This window comes from Orycteropus afer, unplaced genomic scaffold, assembly GCF_000298275.1.
Source record: "Orycteropus afer afer isolate SDZICR_OR568_19922 unplaced genomic scaffold, OryAfe1.0 scaffold00112, whole genome shotgun sequence".
NCBI lineage: Eukaryota > Metazoa > Chordata > Mammalia > Tubulidentata > Orycteropodidae > Orycteropus > Orycteropus afer.
Window position 1 is genome coordinate 662,523 of NW_006921699.1, and position 22,104 is coordinate 684,626.

The following is a 22,104-nucleotide window of genomic DNA, read 5'->3' on the forward strand; positions in this document are numbered from 1 at the left end:
AACAGTGTTTCTTTGCTATTCATAAGGTTTTCCCTGGCCAATTCTTTGAGAAGTGGATGGCCTCTTCCTTCTTCCTAGTCTGTCTCAGTCTGTAAGCTGGGCTGATACCTGTGCACCATGTGCATCCCGCTGGGTTTGAAACACCAGCGGCTCAGGCTCGTTTTCACATCAACACATCACTACGGTAGGAAAAACCGACAGACAAGTTTGTCTCCCTTTGGAAACCTCTCGTACCACCTTTACCTGGGTCCCTGTGGGTGACTGATTCTCTGTCCAGGTTCCTGGGCCTTTTAATCCCCTTTCTCCTGCTTTCCTGCCCTGCTGCTTTGGGCATGAGGCAATGTAGAGGGTCAGCAAAAAAAAGGGGGATGACCCTCAACGAGATGGACTGACTGACAGTGGCTGCAATAATGGACTCAAACATAGTGACTATTGTGAGGATGGTGCAAGGCTGGGTAATATCTTGTTCTGTACTTGGGTTTGCTATGAATTGGAGCTGACTTAACGGCACCTAATAACAACAATTTCTCTGAAGACTGTTTAAAAAAAGCCTTTAAAACTGACACGGGTCCCAGATTGGTCTTCATGGATGACCAGTGTAATTGTTCCATTTTCCCCCATACACTCACAATAAAGTGCAAATATACTTAATGTAGATTCTTTATTGATTCCACCAATGTATTAGTAGATATGATAATAATAAATGGTACTTTTACATTCTCTTAACCAAAAATATAACAAATATTTACACTCAGTAAAAATACAAAAAGCATACAGAGGCACTGTCTTTCTAAAAGACATAAGTTTAAGAGGTATCAAAAAATAGGAGACAAACATTGCTTGTTACAGGATATTTTACAATCACTGAATTGTGCAGTATATTTACTATTTAATTATTACAACTGTGCAGTTTGTTTTTTGTCTTTTGCTGATAAGCTCACTTTTTGATTTTAAAAAAATCAACTGCATTCTGTGTATCAAAAATAAAGAAGCCTTTAAAAAACAACAAAAACTAAAGATGAATGGGGGTTCAAGTTTAAACACGAAAATGTACTGACACTTTTCTGCAGACTTCTCCCTTTTTCCTAACCTTTAAGGTAATGCTAAAGGGACATATCTACTTTAACAACATAATTTTGAAAACTTAAAATTGTATCAGAGTAACAAGCATTGTTATAAATATATAGGAAATGTTCTCCCCCCTTTTGTTTTGTAGGGGTGAGATTACATTGTGAAAATCGGGCTTGTTCTCGGAAAGATTCATGACTGGCTGCCACCCTTGCAGCCTGACTGATATTTCAAGCAGGTGATGCAGATGACAGTGATGTGAGTTATCTCCCTCATGAAACACCATTAAAGGGTTTTTTCTCTCCAGTTAAGTAACATGTTGAAAACAGTCATTTGGAGGAAATCAGAATCTATTACTTACAACAACTTTTTATGGAAGTATGTATTGGATTTACTAATTATCCAATCTTTCATTAAAATGAGACTATTTTGTTGAAATTTATTACTTGCCAGAAGTATACACTGAGGGTTTACAGCTTCAATAGTCCTGGCAGCTTTCAGAGTTGTGGTGAGATGAGAAAGCACTAATCTCTGCAGGAAAGTTACAAGTTTAAAAAACAAAAACAAAAACAAACAAGGAATTTGGAGTGGGAGCAAATATAGGTCTGGGCTTCTCTGTCCCCTTAATTCAAATAATACAAAAATCAAAACATCGCTATTTTTAAAGGGATACATATATATCAAACTACAAAGCATTTGGCTTTAGTTTCTGATCAATGTGATCAGCTGATTCAAACACAGTTAAAACTAGACAAAACAAAGGCAGCTACAAGGTGCAAGTTCAAAACCATAGGCCTCAACTCTCTGTGCAAGATATTATCACACCATAAGGACAAAGATGAGTAAGGCTTCCAAATGGTTTGAAAGACCTGATAAATAAACAGATACTGTGCAAACAGCCTGTTTTCCTGGGGTAATGGATATAAAATGGCGAGAATACCCAAAAGTGATTAAAAAAGGTGGTTATAGCAAAAATATCTTTCACTTTCTTTGTTTTGCTATGGACATGAAAACAGTACATATAAATCAGTGAAAGAAAAGAAGTTTTACTTTCAGCCAAAAGACATAGCTTTGTGATCAGAGGAACACTGGTTATAGGCCAAGTCACTAGAGTGTGACTCAAATCAGGATTTACGGTCCATGATAGTTTGTTTTAATGGACTAAGAAAGCTAGCCTCATTCTAATACCTGGGTTAATTTCTAAGGCTTAAATTTCAGATTAATGTTTTCATTTTTTCCAGGAGGACTTCTCAGACATGTTATTTTTCTTAAAATGAACAGACAATCATTTAAACGGAAAAGATTAACTACTATCTACCATTTAACACTCTGAATTGATTTATGATTTAAAAATGAAGGGGACACGTAGGGATATAAAGGAGACACCATTGTACTTCAGGACAATGCTAGGAAAAAAAGAGAACTAACTTCTGAAAAGGAAGCCATGAACCAACTAAACCTTACTGTATGGTCACATGCAGACAACCTTTCAGAAGGAAACCTATTTTGGCTCTGAGTTGATCTGGGTAGGGCATATTACCCAGAGGCTTTGGCTTTTTTTTTTTTTTGGTAGTAACAGAAGTTTACTGAAACTTCACTTAGCTTTACACTAAAAAAACAACTAAAACTCTTTAAACTTAAGATATAAAAACCATCTTTAATTTTTAAAAATGTGAAAAATCTAGCTCATCTAGGAAACAATCGCTGAAATTTTAATTAAATACTTAAATTAAGAGATGCACACTGAATAGGCTGTTACAGTATGTCCTCCTCAAGGGATAACCTGAGAAAACAAGAGATAATCATTTCGGTAATGCTAGCTTCCTCTTTCTCTCACAAAACTTTCCACCAATTACATACCTTTGTAGGTTGAAAACTTTACCAGGGGCAGCTGGGAGTGCTGCAGGATTTATTAAGATGGGCACAGCCTGGTGCTGTGAGATATGGGACTGGTATGATGTAGAATCCTGCCCCAAACCAAATTCACCTTCATGATCCCCACCCCCACTGTGATTATACTGCCTTTAAAAAAAGAACCCTATACTTGAGTCATAAAAATTTTGTTCTGGGTTTCTACAGAACAGAAAGAAAACTCTCTAGAACCCACTCTCTGTTTGCTGGATTTATACTTCTGGTTACAATTAGAAGTAGCATGATTTTCACTTCAAAGAAGAATCTGTAAATATGTCTTTTAACATCAAAATTTCATTCTTTGGAAATCAAGAGTTCCTACCCATCCCAATCCGACCCCCCTTTCTCAAAGGACTGACAAGAAAAGGTTGGCTTCATTTGGCCTTCTAAATGGTGACCAGGAGATGGCAGCACTTTCCTTCTTCACACCTTAACCTCAAAAGGCTTCCTGCTCCACTCACACTGAGACCCTATATTGCACTGGTGCAACCCAAGTGACAGCAAAACCTCTCTGTAAAGATGGCGTCTGCTCGGTCAGCCCAGGGACAATCTGATGGCTTCAAACATGCACATCTGCTAACCAGAGCTCCCAAACAGAAACACCACCATAAACATTCAAACAGGAAGTTACTTTTCGGACACCCAAGAATATCCTTGGTATTGGCAGACATTTTGAATTTGACCATTAGCCCAAGCTATGGCACAGAAATAATAATAGCTTAAAATAAATTGTTGGCAGAAAAGCTATAGTGATATGCATCTGGATGACTCTGAATTGGCATCTGTTCCAATGTGGTCCCAAGGCAGGTCTGGTGTGCAAGGTGGAGACAGATCTCCTAGCACAGCATCAATAGCTGAGGAAAGGCTATGCATCTGCAGAGATTAGATGAGAAGGAAGCATGACTCAGTCAGGTCCGTCTCACTGCTCAAAGTACAAGCAATAGATGCGGGTGGGTTTAGGAGCAGCAGTGAGCTTTCGTCAGCACTGGCCTGCAGAAGCACAGGTGGTGCTGTCCTTTCCTCAATGACTTTCAGTGATCTTCAAACGGGTCATCCAATGGTTAGACTGCTGAAACCTGTTCATCTTCTGAAAATAATTAAAAAATAATTAACTGGTAGATCAACATGCTAATGAATATCACCTGATAATCTACTTGTCTAGATTACGTCAGTTTAGAAACTTAGTCAATTTCAACAAAGAAATCCTTTCAAATATGCTATATCAATGCCTGGATTTTATTGTAAAGACACTGATGTCTTCTGATCACACTGTAGACTGGCAATAAACTGGAGTTTCTTAACTGGTTCTAATCACTTCATTATTGCTTTGTTTACAAGGATAAAACTTTTTTTTTTTTTAATAAACAAAAAAACACACCAAACTTACTGCAGTTGAGTCGATCTGACTCACAGCAACCCCTCCTTGGGTTTCTGAGGCAGTATCTCTACGGAAGTAGATTGCCCAACCTTTCTTCTGAGGAGTGGCTGGTAGGTTTGAACCGCCACCCTTTTTCAAATGACTGACACAGGTGAAATAGTCAAGAATTCTGCTAATGTGAGGAACTACACCAAAAGCATTGTTTCAGATTATTTCACATTTTGATACTTGCTGTTTCATGTTTCCATGAATTAATATAAAACACAACACCACTAAGGCCAATGCCCCCTCCCAAAGTGGTCCCAAAAGTCTGAGCTGCTATTCTATCACAGACAAGAATATTCCATTTGAGCCAGAAGTATACAAAAATAAGCAGCTCGGCCTCTCCATTTGAAAAACACAGCATCATTTTTAGGGATTTCTTATTTTTAAAAAAGATTTCAAAAAGATTTCTAAGGCATTTGAAGAAAACATTTCTGATTACCAGAACATACCAGGAATTCACTTAAGAGCCATTAAGGTACTCTGTCAACATACCATCTGCTTCACTATCTGCATCAGTCACATCTGCTAGTAGTTTCGGATGGGATGGCTGCAAATTACGCCTCTGAGGCGGAGTTACAATCGTCGATGGAGCACAGGCCACAGGGCTGCTACTGAGAGAAGCTGGTGGCAGTCTAGGGAGGTTGTTATGCATCATCTTTGACCTCTGCACTGCCACACTATAATCTGGAGGTTTGAGGTGCGGGTGGGGTCCTTCCTTTAGATCCGCTAAAGAAATCCCCATGTATCCTGGAGGAGTGGGAGGTGGCTCCCTATACCTATCATCCTTCTTGGGTGAGGTGACACAGTACACTGGCATGAAAAATAAGCAATGGAAATGTTAATGAAAAATAAAAAACAAACAGAACAACGTCAAAACACTGAAACTTATTACAATGACAAAATAGAACTTAAAAACAAACAAAATTTGAGTACAATGACAGCAGATTCAAAACATTTTTTAAAGCTTAATTAACTTAATATTTAAATCTGTTATTAAAGTACATATTGATAGACTACATGTAGTTTTAGAAACATGAAACAGAATGAGAGCTGAAGGAGATGATACTGATGACAAGCTTCCTTCTGTAGTTCATAAAAAAGTTTATCCCAAAAGTTTGATAGGTTTCCCAAGTAACACCAGTCCAAAGATGACTGAGTCAGAAACATGTAAGAGCTCACACACACTGCTGACTGGGAGGGTTTTCACAAAAATGACATTTGAGGCATCGTTTAAGGGCTGTTTCACTCTCTGAGATGTGAACCACCATTTATTTTCTGGTTCTCCTGGGCAGACAAGACTGCTCAGTCCTGGCACATAAATGACTAACTTTCCTGGGACAGAGGAACTAATCCTTCAAAGACCTTACCGCTAACTTCTGGTTTGTGACTAAGAGAAGAAGAAAAAAACGACTATTTTAGGAAATTCATCTTTAATGAAGTTTCCCTGATTGTCAATGGACATTAAAAAATAATGGTGACTTTACAAAACATTGTTCCACCTCCTACTTTGGTGAGTAGCGACTGGGATCTTAAAAGCTTGTAAGCAGCCATCTAGGTGCAATGATGGGTCTCTCCTCATACAGAGTAAAGAAGAATGAAGAAAACCAAAGATTCATGGAAATAATTAGTCCTAGCGACTGGTACACCATGCGATCTGCAGCCTATACGACTATGAGACCAGAAGAACTGGATGGTGCCTGGCTACCACTGTCAACCACTCAGAGGGGGACCTATGTAGGAGATCCTGGATAGAGAGGGAGAACAATGTGGACAAAACTCAAAATCATTTGGGGGAAAAAAAGGGGTGGGGGGACCAGGTTTGCTGGTCTGACAGAGACTGTGGAACCAGTGAGACTATGGGCCCTAGCTGCCCTTCAGGTCTGGAATTGAACCCACACCTGTGGTTTCCAGCCAAACAAAAGACAGGCATATGAGTTGAACATTTACCTGAGGTAGATAGATACACTCCTCGGAGAGAACAATCATGGGACAAAGAAGGGCTGTTTATGTATAGGGAAACAGTTCAGGGGGCAGGAGTACATGGAGGTAACTATCGGGAGGAAGTGGGAGGGGAGCTGTTGCATTGTGGTGAACTGTGGTCAATGTCATGAGACAAAGTGTATGTGAACTGCTGTATGGAAAGTGAATTTGCTCCCAAATCACAATAATAAAAAAAAATTATGGTGACTTTAAATCTTTCTCTTAAGTTTGCAAACCCTGGGAGTAAAGCAACACTTCAATAAGCAACAAAGATAGCTTAGATAAAGAGGAAAACTCCATGAAATTAAGACCGACCCACAGGACAAATGTCTCTGAATATATTGATGATGCAAGTGACTTTTAAAACACAAACATTATCTATATAAAAGCAGAATATACTAAAAAAGGTAAATTAAATCAATTCTATTATCTACTTTTAGAGGATTAGATTTGTTCCTGTGAAAATTTCTACAACTTTATCAGTAGAATCACATGTCATAACAAGGCCAAAAAGGATTTCCATTCCCATTTGAAGAGGGGGAGGGGAGTGATTAGCTAGTGGACTGGCTTGACAAGGGAAGAAGACAAGAATACAGAATGTAAGTGCTTTGCCCAGACTCACCCAAAAATCAAAGAAATGAGAAACTATGTGTTTTCCTAAGTGGACAAGAGCTAGGTTTCATATCAATGCACACACATGCTTATATATACCTACAAACAAAAACCAAAGCCACTGCCATCAAGTTGATTCCTACTCATAGGGAACCCCATTGGTTTCCAAGGCTGTAAATCTTTACAGAAGTAGACTACCTCACCTTCCTCCCACAGAGCAGCTGGTGGGTTTAAACCACCAACCTTCTGGTTAGTAGCCAAATGCCTTAACCACTATGCCACCAGAGCTCCTTATATATACCTATAGTGGCTACCTAAAAGATTTTAATGAAAAACCCTTGGAAAAAGTGAACAAGCTAAAAACTCAATCTGTATTGCAATTTGACAAGTAACTGTATAATCAATGTATTTTCCTTTCCTATAGTAATAAATGCAATATGATTAACATTCTACAGACTTAAGAATTATGAAAATATTGATGAAAAGCACTCTTTCCACATAAAGAGAAAAGTAAGTGCTATTACAATCAGTTATTTATGTCATTTAGGAAAGGAATTATATAAAAAAAAGCACCTGATAGCTAAAGAAAGAATGCACCATGTGCATGACTAGAAAGGCATCTGCAAACTGGAGCTGGCACACCTGGAATGTGCACTAGGAAGGTACATTAAAAAGTTCTGAAATTTCTTTATCACATTCACTCCTATTTTTACTACCTAAATGTTGTATCAGATTGAGTATTTCTACCACATAGGAACAGCAATTGTTGTCCGAGTAATTTCTGAGATGACAAAGAGAATAATCCTTTTATTACTATAGCGTAATAATGCAATGATATTTCCTCAACTGAACCAAAAATCTCAAAAACAAATTAAAGCAAATAAACCTGTTTCTCTAGTTAAATACCCTCATTAGTCCCCCCATCCCTTCCATTTTAATAGGCTTGAGTATGTACCTCAAGCCCTTTGAGAAAATGCAAAGCTTTTGGAAATAATTTGTCTGTGGAGGGAGGAATGAGAAGGTGGAGTAAAAGAGTGAGAGAAGGGATTTATGCAAGAATAAAATTCTGGGACAAAATATCCCAATGCCATCTCTTCATTACTTACTCTCTAAATAAGCACTTTATCTCTAAATGCCACAGATATGACAAAGGACACACAACTTACCAATTAAGCCCTTTTTTGTACTTGAAGTGACAGTTTTATAAATTGAATCAGTGCCATCCTTGGTGTCCACGCCTTCAGATGACTCAGCTGGGGTGTTTTCTAACACTCTCCGTTTAACTGTCCCATAATTCAGCTCATATGTGTCGGAAAGAGAACTGGAGGAGGCCCAACTCTGTCTTAATTGATTAGTCTCCAGGTTTCCTTTACAATGAACACAAGTTCTAGAACAGCCTTTAGGACAGGAGTAGGGCTCACAGTCAATGGGTTCAACTTCAGCAATGGGGCCATCCAAATGGGTATGTCGATAGGAATTCAAAAAATCCCAGCTTTTTGGGTTTGGAAGGTTTTGGAAATTGTCATGGGAGCTGCTTGAACAGGAAGTCCAACTTCCACGACCACTGTCGGCTGCTTCTATAATGATATGCTCATGAGAAATCTCTTCATTGCTTACAGAAGATGAGACAGCTAAACTCTTGATTAGAGATGGCTTCGAGAGTGTCCACCTAAAATTGGAGAAAATATATAATCAAAAGTTACTTACTGGCTTATCTGGAAAAACTTTCTTCTCTACACTGCAAGAACTACTGCTCACAAGAAGCTACTGTGTCTGTATTCCAGTAAGTGGTCATGCTAGAATAACCCTGTAAAAATGATGACACCAGAATTAATCACTAAATTCTTTATTAGCATTAATGTTAATACTCAGCTATAAATATCCTCTGAAGGTGCTCATATGCTTAGCAAGGTTTCCACAGAACTTTTTTTGAACTGATTTTAAATTAAAAGGCAAAGATAAAGTCTGAGATTAATAAAATTAAGTATGTATTTTTGTTATTGGAAAGTCAATATAAAAGAATATTGGTCCCCACACATACAGAATTAAGAATCCCCATATACAGGAACCATGTTTTATTTTTCTACGTACCTCTGAGGTGAACTGAGTACCAAGACCCCCAAACCCATTGCCATCGAGGTGATTCTGACTCACAGCAACAATGTAAGGCTGAGCAGAACTGCTACAAAGGTTTTCCAAGGCTGTAAATCTTTATGGAAGCAGACTGCTACATCTTTCCTCCACAGAGCGGCTGGTGGGTTAAAACCACTGACCTTTTGGTTAGCAGCTGAATGCATTAACCACTGTGTGACCAGAGCTCCTTGAGCCGAGTACAGTGCCTAGTAAATGCCATCTTCCTTTAATTACCTATAAATGAATCTTATCGTTAGTAGCAGAGACCCCTAAACAAAGGCTTAAGGGTCAAATTCAACCAACAGCCTGTTTTTTCAAGGTCTGGAATAAAGAATTTATTTTTATTTTATAAAGGTTTAAACAAAACAAAAAACGAGGAATTTGAGACAGAGACCAAATACAGCATGCAAAGCCAAAAATTTACTATCTGGCCATTTATACAGAAAGTTCAAGAATACTTCATTTATAGTACACAGTAGGGGTCAGGTGACTATGACTTGCAGGCTGAATTTGGTCATGGCCTACTTTTGTAAATAAAAAGCCACATCCATTGTTGATACACTGTCTATGGCTGCTTTGGTGCAACAATGGCACAGCTGAGCAGTTGTGATGGAGCTCACATGATCTACAGAGCCTAAAAATATTTTTCCTATCAAATTTTATACAAATTTTGCAAATCCCTAAGAAAGAAAATTATTGTTTAGAAATCTTTATAAAAAGGATGACAATACTTAACTATGCCTTAATTTTTTCATATGAAAATATATGGATTTAATATTTAGCAGCTTTCAGTTAACTTTCTCAAACATTTCCATTGCTTGATTGTAAATAGAAATTTAGAGTTAACATTTTTGTATATAATTCATTTCTGCTAGCTGCTGCTTCTTACTCCCCAGATCATCTTTTCAGAGACTAAGGACCCAGCCCTATTCTCCCAGCCCATCTACAATGTGCACAGCACTCAGGGTACTTTCCATTCCTCTGGAGGGGTCGCTATGAGTCGAATCCCACTTGACGGCAGTGATTTTTTTTTTTTTTTTTTGAAACCTTTTTGAGCAACCTCTGACCTAACAGCCAGAAGCTCAAGAATCACCTCCCCCAAATTAATAGTTCTTATTGACTCCTCAGAAGGAAGACTGGGCAATCTACTTCTGTAGAGATATCGCCTCAGAAACCCAAGGAGGGGTTGCTATGAATCAGAAAACAACTCGACAGCATTGAGTGTGTCTTTTTTTTTAAAATCTAAAAGATATGTAATAATAGAAAACTACTCAGAATTCAGTAATACTTTAAAAATGAATATCCATACATCTTTGAAAATAGTACTTATCTGTATACTCAGTATAGAAAATATATACTTGGTCCTCATATTCTTTTGAGGATTTCCTTCCAACTACCTCATGGGGGGGGTCTCAAGTCAAATTGTAGAGCACTGCTTGCAATGGCCAATTGGGTTGGGTTTTCGGATAGGAACATCAGCAAGGAAGTTTACCCAGGACCAAGCTGGCTGTGGTCTCCTGTCCCTGAGGGGTGTTCTGTCCTTTCCAATGTCCCAGTAGATTCAGGGACTGCCAGAGCCTGGGAGGAACAGCGCTCATCCTGCAGAGCTGCAGACATGGAGTCAACAGAACAATTGCTCACGATGCTGGACCGTGACGAAATCTCACTATGACTGGAGTCAGACAAGTTGTCAGATTTAGCTGATGGCATCAAAGTATAACCTGGATGAGAGAAGAACATCAATCAACCTACAGAGCAAGGAAATGGGTGGGGGTAGGGTCAGGGAGAGGGCAAAGAAAAACAGAAAAAGAACAAAAGACAAATGAGGGACAATCTCAGTTTCTATTTCTGCAGATGTAGTGGTGGCCATTTTTTCTTTTAAACACACATTTTCAGACATATCCATTCACCCACAGCAATCCAACTCCAAATTCAAGAAACTGAAAGTCAATATCCAGCATTACTAAAAAAAAACTAGTCCAAAGGTGTATCTGCCCTAGGCTCTGACATAGCTAAGCTACTATTTACTAAAAAAAGAAAGATTAAATATATTGTAAAATTTTAAAAAGTCAACATTTTCATTTCTCAACCTTTTTTAACCCCATTGCCTCTCCTTTGATAAACATAAAAATTTCATGCCCTGACCCGAGAGTCCAAAACACCCCCTTGAGGTAGAGGTGGGGGGAGGGAGTCAGGACTCAAGGGAAAGAATTAACACTTTTGTTTTTTCAAACTACATATATATACCTCCCCCAGATAGTCTGCTTCTGTTGCCTAAAGAAGTCCTACTCCAAGCTGAAAGTCATTATTTTAGTATTTTTTAAACAAATCATTTTAAATTTGGATTTAGTATTTATTGTATCTAGTCTTTTTCTTCATGAACTTCAAAGAATATCACATTAAACAGCTGAATTGACAGATACATAAGAATGTGTTAGGAAAAACCCAGCATCTACTTGTTTAAAACTGTTCTATGACTTACTGCATGAAAGACAACTAGAGATTCTCTTTTGTATTCTTTGGAATGAAGACATGGGGACGGAATGAGGTAGAAGCATCTGAAAACAAATCTGCAGCATGAGTTAAATGTACATAATTGCCTATTTCGATAATCTGAAAAGAAACCAAAGTTCTTTTGTGTAAAATAAAATGTCCCAGTACTCCTCACAAGGGATTAGGTCTCAGAGAAAAGCAAATAATATCTTCTTGTTGACAGAAGAGAATGGTAGGTACAGGAAGTCCCAGGTTACGAATGTTTGAATGTCTGACTAACATACAACCCATAGGTACGAACCAACCCCAATGAAGTCTATCATATTAAAAATTCGAGGTACACAGTTCATAATAACAAACAAGTACTTTGCAACATACATCAAAAACTTTATTACTATTGTATTTGTAGGTTAAAGATGTTTTAGTGTACCTGGAAGTGTTTCTTTAATTTTTTTTTATGCATAGGAAGATACAGTATATACTAGGACAAACATCTGACTAACTGAAGTTAGACATGAACCGTACCTAACTGTTCCCACTAACATACAAATTCGACTTAAAGACACAATTAGGACTGGAATTTGTACTCAAGGACTGCCTGTACATGACTTTCGATCAAATCCCAGTAATCTCACTAAGAATCACAGGCTTTGGTACGCTACTGGGATTTTCAGGACTTCAGCTTCTTCGGATGAAACACACAGCCTTGCTTGTTGCAAGTGGAGAGGACTTGAAACACTTACTAGTGAAGATCAAATCTACAACCTTTATTACAGATGGCACCTTGACATAAAGAAAACAAAAATCCTCACAGCTAGACCGGTAAGCAACCTCATAATAAATGAAACAACATATTGAAGTTGTCAAGGATTTAATTTTACTTGGATTTTCAATTAATCCTCACTGAAGGAGCAGTCAAGAAATCAACCAATGTATTGCATTGGGCAAATCTACTGCAAAAGACCACTTTAAAGGGTTAAAAAGCAAAGAAGTCCCCTCGAGGACTAAGATACGCCTGAGCCAAGCCATGGTATTTTCAATAGCCACATATGCATGCGAAAGCTGGACAATGAATTAGGAAGAATGAAAAACTGATGCATTTCAGTTTTGGTGCTGGTGAAGAAAACTGAATATACCATGGACTGACAAAGGAACAAAGAAATCTGTCTTGTAAGAAACACAACCAGAATGCTCTTTAGAAGGGAGGATGGTGAGGCTTTGTCTCATATACTTTGGACATGTTATTAGAAGGGCCCAGTCCTTGGAGAAGGACATCATGCCTGAGGCCAACAAAAAAGAGGAAGACCTTTAATAAGATGGGCTGATAACTGGCTACAATAACAGGCTGAAATGGAACAGCGGTTGTGAGGATGGTGCTGGACTGGGCAGGGTTTCCTTCTGGGCAGTGTTTGCTGTGAGCTGGAAATGGCAACCAACAACGACTAACAGCTTCTTCACACGTAAACTGAGGAAGACAACAACCTAAGACCCAAGGTCCTTCCTGCTTTAAGGATCTTAAGAGTTTACTCACATGTACCTCTAAGAAACAAATGCTAAACAATAACCTTATTAAGTAGTTTCATTAATGGTGTGAAAGAGAAAAATTAAGGCTCAGAGAACATGTGATGTGCACTTAGCTTTTGGGGCAAGGAACAAGCCAAGCTGAGCCAAGCCAGCCTCCTGACTCCTATTTCCAATTTTCTCACCTTAGGCTCACGGCTGTTTCTCAGTGCCTTTAAGAAACTGAACAGTCAATTTTTAAGAGGCCCAAGAAAATGAACATGGTAAATAAGTTTTTTTTAAAAAAGGAAAATAAAAAAATATTCTTCCTCAAAAGAAAAATCTTAGTTCTTTTATCCTAAGGACTAACAGACTTGCTTCACTGTTTTAAAAATAAGTTCATCCCTATATTCTGATAGATAAATATTTATCAAATATAAATCAATTTTAAGAATCACCTGGAAAGTTTATTAAAATAATTCTTCCTAGGCCTGTTTCTGGCCATTCAAATTTACAATGTCTGGGTGGGCCACACCTACCGTATTTTTTAAAAAATTTTTTATTGTGATTTGGGTGACTGATTGCATTTTAAAATAACTTACCCAGATGTCTGTGAACTTACTATATTGACTCTCTCTTCCTCTCCCATCAGAGATATGTGAAAAGTAGATATAAAAAGTGTATGTCGACAAGATGCAGTTTCTTGCCTCTCAAACACTTCTTTTTCCTTTAGCTTGTAAAGCAGCTGAAGTAATAGGACAGTCATACAAATCTCTGAGGCAATGATTTTGACCAGACCATTATTAGGGGTCTTATGGTGCAAGTAAACACTGGTTTCTAACAAGTCTTCTCTACTTAGTTCACTCACAGACCCAGCTGCTACCAGTAAGAAATAAAACCAACTACAAGAAGACAAGAGTATAAAGTTTACTAACTCAATACAGTAGCAAAATAACATACAAATAAGGCACTTTAAATCAGTATTACTTTGCTGCTACAGGACCTGTAACAACAGTGATCATAAAATGCTCATAAATAATATTTTACTAAGTTGTCTGCCTAAACTTTGTTTTACAAATGACTTAATTTATAAGCTACATTTACATTAATAATTGAAAACAAATTTAACACTAAAATTAAATAAGGAATTTGTCACAGTGTCTTCCTCCTTTTAGACTTGAATCGCGTACTGAAGCAGTTTAAAGTGTTACTGTTGCCTCGGCTATTTGAATCGAAGATGCCACTCCCTTTCTCATCTTTGATGTTGCTTCCAACATCCTTTACTTTCTCACAGCTTTCTGTAGCTTGATGGTGATCTGCGTCCTCTTTTTTGCTGTTGGCTAGTCTCTCCCTTGAAAGAGTTCTTTCCCTAAATCTTCTAAACGGGGATGTCATTCTTTTCCTGGCTGTGTTCTCACAACTTGTCCTGCCTCTAGTCTCCTCAGTGGCCTTCTCGGTCCTGTCTGTTCTTTTGGCTGTGCTCCTGGTAATCTGAAGAATTTTCTTTTGCAAGTAAACCCCACCTATTCCGGGGCAGCTCTGGCCACTGATGGTGGTGCTGGACTCACTGGGAGGGGATGAGGAGGACCCTGAGAGGTGCAGCAGGATGCTGTGATCAGATAGGATGCTGCCAACTGGAGGGAGAGATGCAAAAACCCTGACATGGTCAATTAATTCTTTCCAATTAATCACAATTAGCCTGGTTTATATAACATTACACTATTAAAAAATTCTAACATCTTAACAATATCTAAAAAATTGATACCTAGCAATATATGTTTTAATGCACAATCTACGATATGGCATAAACACATCAGTCACTGCAAGACAGAACACAGGACAATTCACCTGGATAAAAACAAACTTAAAAAAAAGTTTTAAAAGTAAGCAAAACTGGTAAAATCATAAGGAAAAATATAACAGGAGTATCATATGCCAGAATCATTTTTCAAAAGTAACCGTGACAATCTAGAATTTTCAGGCAGATTTTACTAAGAAAAAGCTTAGTAAAAACCAATTAGGATGAATAAATAGAGCACATGTAATAGATATGTTTATAAAGCATAATTTCTGATCCTTTTGTAGCTCTTAAGGTGGGGAGGTTGCCTTCTGTATGCGTTGGGGAAGATAAAACTTAAGCCTTGACTTCTCACTTTTAAAACTTTGGCTTGTCTAAATTTTCCTTGTGAAAACATGAAGATAGGCTTATTATTATTATTATTTATTTTTTTAAAATTGTTGGGAAACAAAGAACCAGTTCAAAGTTTAACAAGAACTTGGAATAGACCCTAATGACATACCTTTAGTATAATGATGACATTTTTTTTCAATCACAGATTACTAGCAAAAACTTATCAATGGAAACAAAAAGAAATACAGTATTTTGTTGAGGTCTGACAGAATGTATGTAAGGACAACTAGAAACAGTTTTCAAGAGAAAAATTTCTTCACGTTTCTAAGGATTCTAAACCTAACTATGTGACAAGTTCCTAGATCTACAAACCCCATGGTCGACTGTCGGCCACACACTGAAAGATGCTACAGAGAGAAGACTTCCTTATTCCAGTGGTGAGAATGGATTTTCTGTTGGACATGACAGCAGAGGGGAATTCCTGTCCCTAGACCTCTTCCCCACAAGTCATATTCTGGTAGAAAATACTGGTTCAGATCCAACCAGGTTAGACAATTATCTGTAACAGTTCCCAAAAGAGGTGGAGGGTACAAAAAAGATGTTATGGAAGAGCATATGAACAAAGTACTTTTGTACCATCTGCCTGACTGGAAGCATTGTTCCTAGTCTCGCTCCCTGAAATCTGACACAAGGCACTGTGGATAGGATCATACAACCAGGTAAGGCAAGGAAACAGGTCTCCGTGTCACACAAAATTGTATATGAGCTACAACACCTATCATATATGGATAGTTCCTGACTTACAATGTCTTTAAGTTACAAGGAAGCTCACTTATGACAAACTGGTTTTTTTTTTGTGTACATTTTATTGTTAGTAGTATGTACTACTTACAGTGTTGCAGTGTGTAATCTGCTGATGTTGTCATTCTCAGATGTTCACTCCCACGTGTACTATGTTATGATTTCTATGCGAAATATTGCCATATACTTACAACAGAGTCATTGGGACAGAACCCCATCTTAAGTCAAGAACTATCTTTATACTATTTACATGTTCTATTTGATTTTTATGAAGCTTTTCTTAGTAGAACCAGAGTGCAAAGTCTAGCCAGTTTTAGCTGTGCAAAGTGAGGAAACGGTAGGTGACTAATCAATTCAAATGGTGGTACTACTACATTATTAAAGCATGTCATCCTGAGCAGGGCATTAGAGAAAGAGGTACTCTTAATTTAGTAAACATTTTAGTAGGTATCAGGCTTTAGAAATACCAATCTCATATAATCTTACATGAGGCCCCTAAATAAGTAGTCTTTTCCCCCATCTGACAGGAAACTTGGCCTTTTAAAAAAAAAGCTGCTTACATAGCCATTGAGGGACAGAGCAAGGATTCACACTCAGGTCTGATGTCACTGTACCAAACAGGTAGCAAAAATAAGAATGAACCCTCAAGGGTAAGATGAAATTTACAACACAGGAGCTGAGGCAAGCTCTGAAAGCTTCTCCCTCCTGCTGGAATTCATAAACTTGTCTTTCCTCCGACCATGTACTATCTTGTGTTGTTATTCAAAGATGCAATTCTTTTGCATCTATAAAGAAGATACAGGACTAAGGGGACTTGGCCCCAGGGTATACAGAGTGTATGGAGGGGCCAATGTAAGAAACATGCACTCCACTGAGAATGCTACACATGTGCAGCTACCATGAAATGACATGCAACATCCACATCTACATGCAAATTACTCAGCCTAGTCAAGGAGCTTCAATTTGCACTATGAAAATAATACATAAGTGAACAAGAGAGAATTCAGATTTTTCACCTCAAGAGGTCCAGTATAAGCGCAAATATAAAAATCCAAAGGGTATAGATTATTTTAAGTCCAAAAACAAACAAACAAAGCGCCACTGAGTCAGACCCAACTCACAGAGACCTCTCCTTGGGTTTCTGAGGCGGTATCACTATGAAGTAGATTGCCCAACCTTTCTTTGAGGAGTGGCTGGTGGGTTTGAATTGCCAGCCTCCTGGTTAGCAGTCAAATGCCTTAGGCAATATGCCACCAGAGATGAGCAAAACGGTAATATTACATTATTTAAGTAAGAAAATGATCAAGCTAAATGTTTTTTCCCCTAAACCTTATAGTTGGTTAAAAACAATTTCTTCGAGAAATTCTTAGTTGCAAACCTCCCTAAAAATATTTAAATATTGGAAATTTTAATGATAATAATGTCAAGAATCTGCACAGAACAAACTAAGTGTGAATCTTGCTTCACTCTTATCTATGCTTGTCCTCTGTCAAAGAAGTTAAGGACTATACTTTGAGTATCAGAAACCTTGCTACATAATGCATAATATCTGGAACACATTTGAATACAGGCAGTCCCTGGATTATAAACAAGTTCTGTTCCCAACTCTGTCTTCAAGCTGAATTTGTACATAGGTCGGAATAGTTAGGTACCATTTGTATCTAATGTCACTTAGTGAAACATTTGTCTTAGTATAGAGTATACAATGTACCTTTCTATGCATAAAAAACATTAAAGAAACACTTCCAGGAACACTAAAACATCTTTAACATAACAACACAGTAATATGATAATAATGTTTTGATATGCATCACAAAGTAGTGTTCATTTGTTATTACAAACCATTGTATGCACCTTGAATTTTTAATACAATTGACTTTATGGGAGTGGGTTCCTAACTACAGGTTGTATGTAAGTTGGATATTCATAACCCAGAGACTGCCTGTAATTCAATTTAAAACATAAAAGTTTATTAAAATGTAAGTTTTAGGGGTTACATTTATCTTAATGTTTTCCATTACTGCTATAGATTGAAAAGCAAAATATGTGCTACAAAGTGTTTGGGAGAACATAAACAGCTTGAACTGCTCTGCCTTACCTTTGCGATGGGAACCTTGAGGAGAAGCAGGAGGACTAGAATGTAAGGATGATGCCACAGAAATGGTGTCTTCTATATGTTTCTTAACACTTATTTCTTCAGTTGTTCCTAAAACTTTCTGAGGTAAATTTGTACCTAAAAATAAAACCAAAGGAGTAAACAATGATTATTTTGCAATGAAGATGTCCACAGTTGCTTAAATTACTACACAACTAAAGCTATGATGTACAATGGCTAGTGCAGTAAATTAAAATGTGTCAATGACAAAAGGGGACTAAATGACTAGGTAATGGCATATAGAGATTATCACCTCTAGGTTATTTAATCAAATCAGCCAGTCAGCACAAACCCGATTATAACAGTTTGTTGTTGTTGGTTGTTTTATGGCATAAGGGAAATCAATTCAGCAGTCTGAGTACAGTGCCCCACCTCCCACAATTGACACGCTTGTTTGAAGTCAGAATAGAGAAGACATGGATTCAAACTCTTCTCTCCCATCTAGAGGTGGCCTCTCCAAGTCAGGGCGAGGCATGTAGTCGGGGCAGCGTGGAATGTTAGCACTGTCACTACCTGTGCTGCATCTGTTCTGTGGGTATACAGAAGAGGCTGCAGGGCTGTCAGTCCAGCCCTTTTCAAGAGCACTAAATTCACACTACAGGAGAGAGTAAACAACAAAAAGAATCATGAATTTATAGAAAAATAGTATGGAGCCCACTGGAAACATTTGTTCGAAGTCCTATTGAATCCCCTGTCCAATAGCTGGCCCTGAGAGGTAGGACAAAGCTTTAGCAAGTTTCAATATACTGACATTTTCACTTATGTCTTCTCTAAGAAATGTCAAAGAACTTCTGACATTGCTCTTGACCAGTAAAGTAAGCACCACTTCAATGAGGATTCGGCATATTAACAAGCAGCTTGACAATGAAAAAGTTTAAACCACAATGCACTCACACTACCCCTTAATGAAATGCCATTTAAATATATTTATTATATAAATAGCAGATATTTTAAAATAAGAGAGATGAAGAAAGCTACTTCAACCAAGTTACATTGCCCCTCAAGGGATGATACACAAATAAAAAAACAAATCTGGGTTCTTCCTTTCTCTCCTACCAGCAAATAATTGATCAATTTTGGCAATTTTGCTTCCAATTCCCTCTTCATTTCAACAGCCACTGAACTAGTCCAGGCCCTGAACCCTCTGATTAACTGTTACATTAGCTTTCCACCCCAGCTCTAACCTTTCCTTGCTCAAATCTTGTTTCCCATTGACAACTTTCCTTCAGCATGGTGCATTCTAATTCTGGCATACCTATACTCTTCACTGCTCTTCATCCCGAGAGGCTGTGCAGTATAGTGGTTAAAAGAATGGGCTTTGGAGCCTCCCTGGAGTCAAATAACAGTTCTACTTCTTACTGGTGGTGTCTTAAGTTACTTAGTCTGTCTGCTTCCTTACAGATGAGGGTAAAATGCCCCCTAACTTGTAAGATTATTATGAACATTAAATGAATTCATAAAGTATGTAAAGAGCATAAGCCCCAGCATTCAGCAAGTGTTAACTATCATTATTGCCTCTGTGTAGCTTTGTATGCAGAGATGATAGCAAACTGCCTATAGCTATTTGCAGACACCTTGCTGTTTCCTGTGCCTAAAGAAACTTCTTTGGACCTTCTGCCTAATTGCCAGATGCCACTGAGTTGATTCTGACTCATGGTAACCCCACGTGTATCAGAGTAGAAGTGCGCTCTATAGGGTTTTCAGTGGCTGATTTTATATAAGTGCAGCACCAGGCCTTTCTTTTGAGGTGCCTCTGGGAAGACTTGAACTTCTAACCTTTTGGTTAGCAGCCAAGCATCTGCCAGGGTCTACTTGCCTAGTAAGGAGCTCTGGTAGCACAGTGCCTAAGGCATCTGACTGCTAATCAGAAAGTTGGTGGTTCAAACCCACCAGTCACTCTGCGGAAGCAAGATTGGGTAATCTACTTCCGGAAAGATTTACCACCTCAGAAACCCAATGGGGGTTGCTATGAGTTGGAATTGACTCAATGGCAGTGGGTTTTTTTTTTTTTTTTTAAACTTGCCTAATAACCTCCTTCCTAATCAGTCTGTAAGATTATGCTTAGATGTTATCTCCAGAAAGCCTTCTCTAAAGCCACACTTCACCTCTAGCTCAGCTAAAACTTCCTTCTCTTTTGTTCTATGTTCTGTATATACCTCAGTACAACAACAAACACATTATACTGAAGTTATGTTTGTGTGTCTATATCATGAGCCTGAAGATCTGGCAGAGGGGCATACTTCTTATTCAGTTTTGCATCTCAAAAGAAAATCAAATTAAACTCACAAAGTTCTATTGAATATATACTTTGTCCACGGAATGGCTGATGGGTTTGAACAGCCAACGTTCTGGTTAGTAGTCAAATGTCTTTGGCCCTGTGCCATGATGCTCCTATAATGCATGGAGTAAATACTAATGCTGGGAATGAAATCTAACCTAGCATCCAATATGAAAAACTGAAACTATGATACTATTAAAGCAAAGAAATTTGGATAATATCCTCATGGCATAGTGGGGGAAAAAAGTACGCTGAGAAATATGTATTTTACATGAAGGAGCTCTGGTAGTATAGCACCTAAGGCAACTGATTGCTAATCAGAAAGCTGGTGGTTCAAACCCACCAGCCACTCTGAGGAAGGAAGACTGGGCAATCTACTTCTGTAAAGACTTACTGCCTTAGAAATTCAAAGGGGGGTCACTATGAGTTGGAATCGACTTGATGTCAGTTAACTTTTTTTTTTTTTTAATGCCTAACTAGGTTTTCAGAAGTGATCATTAATGAAAATTTTCAGATGTGCTCATTAAAGAAAAACTAACACAGTCATTTTTAGAATAAACATCTTCATGCTCATTGTTTTCATAGACTGCGTTCACATTAGATATTTGACAAAGCCTCTTTCAAGCTTCTAAATGTAGCAAGCCAAGATGCATCTCTGCAAGCTTTCTGTTGGCATAATTAAAAAGATTTCAGCATTAGAAGAATTCCAATGTCAGCATTTAACAATCGTATGCTGCCATCAAATATCTACAGACAAAATGAAACACTCTGATGTATGAAGTGATGATTACATTACACAAACGACAATAGCTAATTCTCCTGAGCATTTACATTTATAATTATTTTTCAATCCAATCCCCCTGGAAATTTCAATTCAAGGAACTTAATACTAATTATGCATACTCACTCAATGTAACATGGTCTTTTGTTTGGCCCTTCTTCCTGATGGGGTACAAATTAACAGCTGGCACCTGAAGCACTTGGCTTACTCTGTGGGGCTGATGCAGGTGGGCTTTCGCTGTTTGGGCAGCTGACCTCATAGGCACTGGAGACATTTCTGATGATTTGGCTGATTTTTTCTCACTGACATTCTTGGTCACTAACAGAAAGAGTAAGAAGTAAGTGATTTTGCACTTTTTCTTGGAGAAGTTATTACCACTGACAATAAATGTTTGCTTTTAAACCATCTATTTTGATACAAAAATAATTTTCTTGAAAGGAATTTAAGTATTATAAATGTTACCTTTAAAATTTTTATAGAATAATTTTACTTTCTAAGTAATTCTTGAATCTATTAATTATCTTCATCTCCACCATCACCCTAAAGGCCAAGTTAATGTCCTCTTGTCTATACTACTGAATCAGTACCCACATGTAGCAATCCTCTTTTCAAACTGTTCGCCATAAAGCAGCACAGTGATGCTTCCCAAAGGAAAATATGATAATTTATCTTCTCCATATGCCCCGCACAAACCTTTAGATGACTTACCACTAGTCTCACAATAAAAATCTAAGATTCTAGAGGTTCTGGCAAGATGGCGGACTAGGCAGAAAGACTGCACAGACCTTCTTCAACAAAGAAAAGGGAAACCAATTAACAGAGACACAGAAGATAATCC

General features: G+C 37.9%; 1 protein-coding gene across 1 annotated transcript in view; it reads right to left on the reverse strand.

The window, feature by feature from the left end:
- Positions 1-4,040: 4,040 nt before the first annotated feature.
- RAPGEF6 (Rap guanine nucleotide exchange factor 6) overlaps positions 4,041-22,104 on the reverse strand; it is a 682,053-nt gene continuing 663,989 nt past the window's right edge. Inside the window, exons 24-29 of the mRNA XM_042781366.1 lie at positions 21,393-21,584; positions 18,151-18,285; positions 10,620-10,848; positions 8,161-8,663; positions 4,895-5,212; positions 4,041-4,066 (exon numbers count right to left, since the gene is read on the reverse strand). Of these exons, the coding sequence (XP_042637300.1) occupies positions 4,041-4,066; positions 4,895-5,212; positions 8,161-8,663; positions 10,620-10,848; positions 18,151-18,285; positions 21,393-21,584 (1,403 nt within the window). The remainder of the gene's footprint in view (positions 4,067-4,894; positions 5,213-8,160; positions 8,664-10,619; positions 10,849-18,150; positions 18,286-21,392; positions 21,585-22,104) is intronic.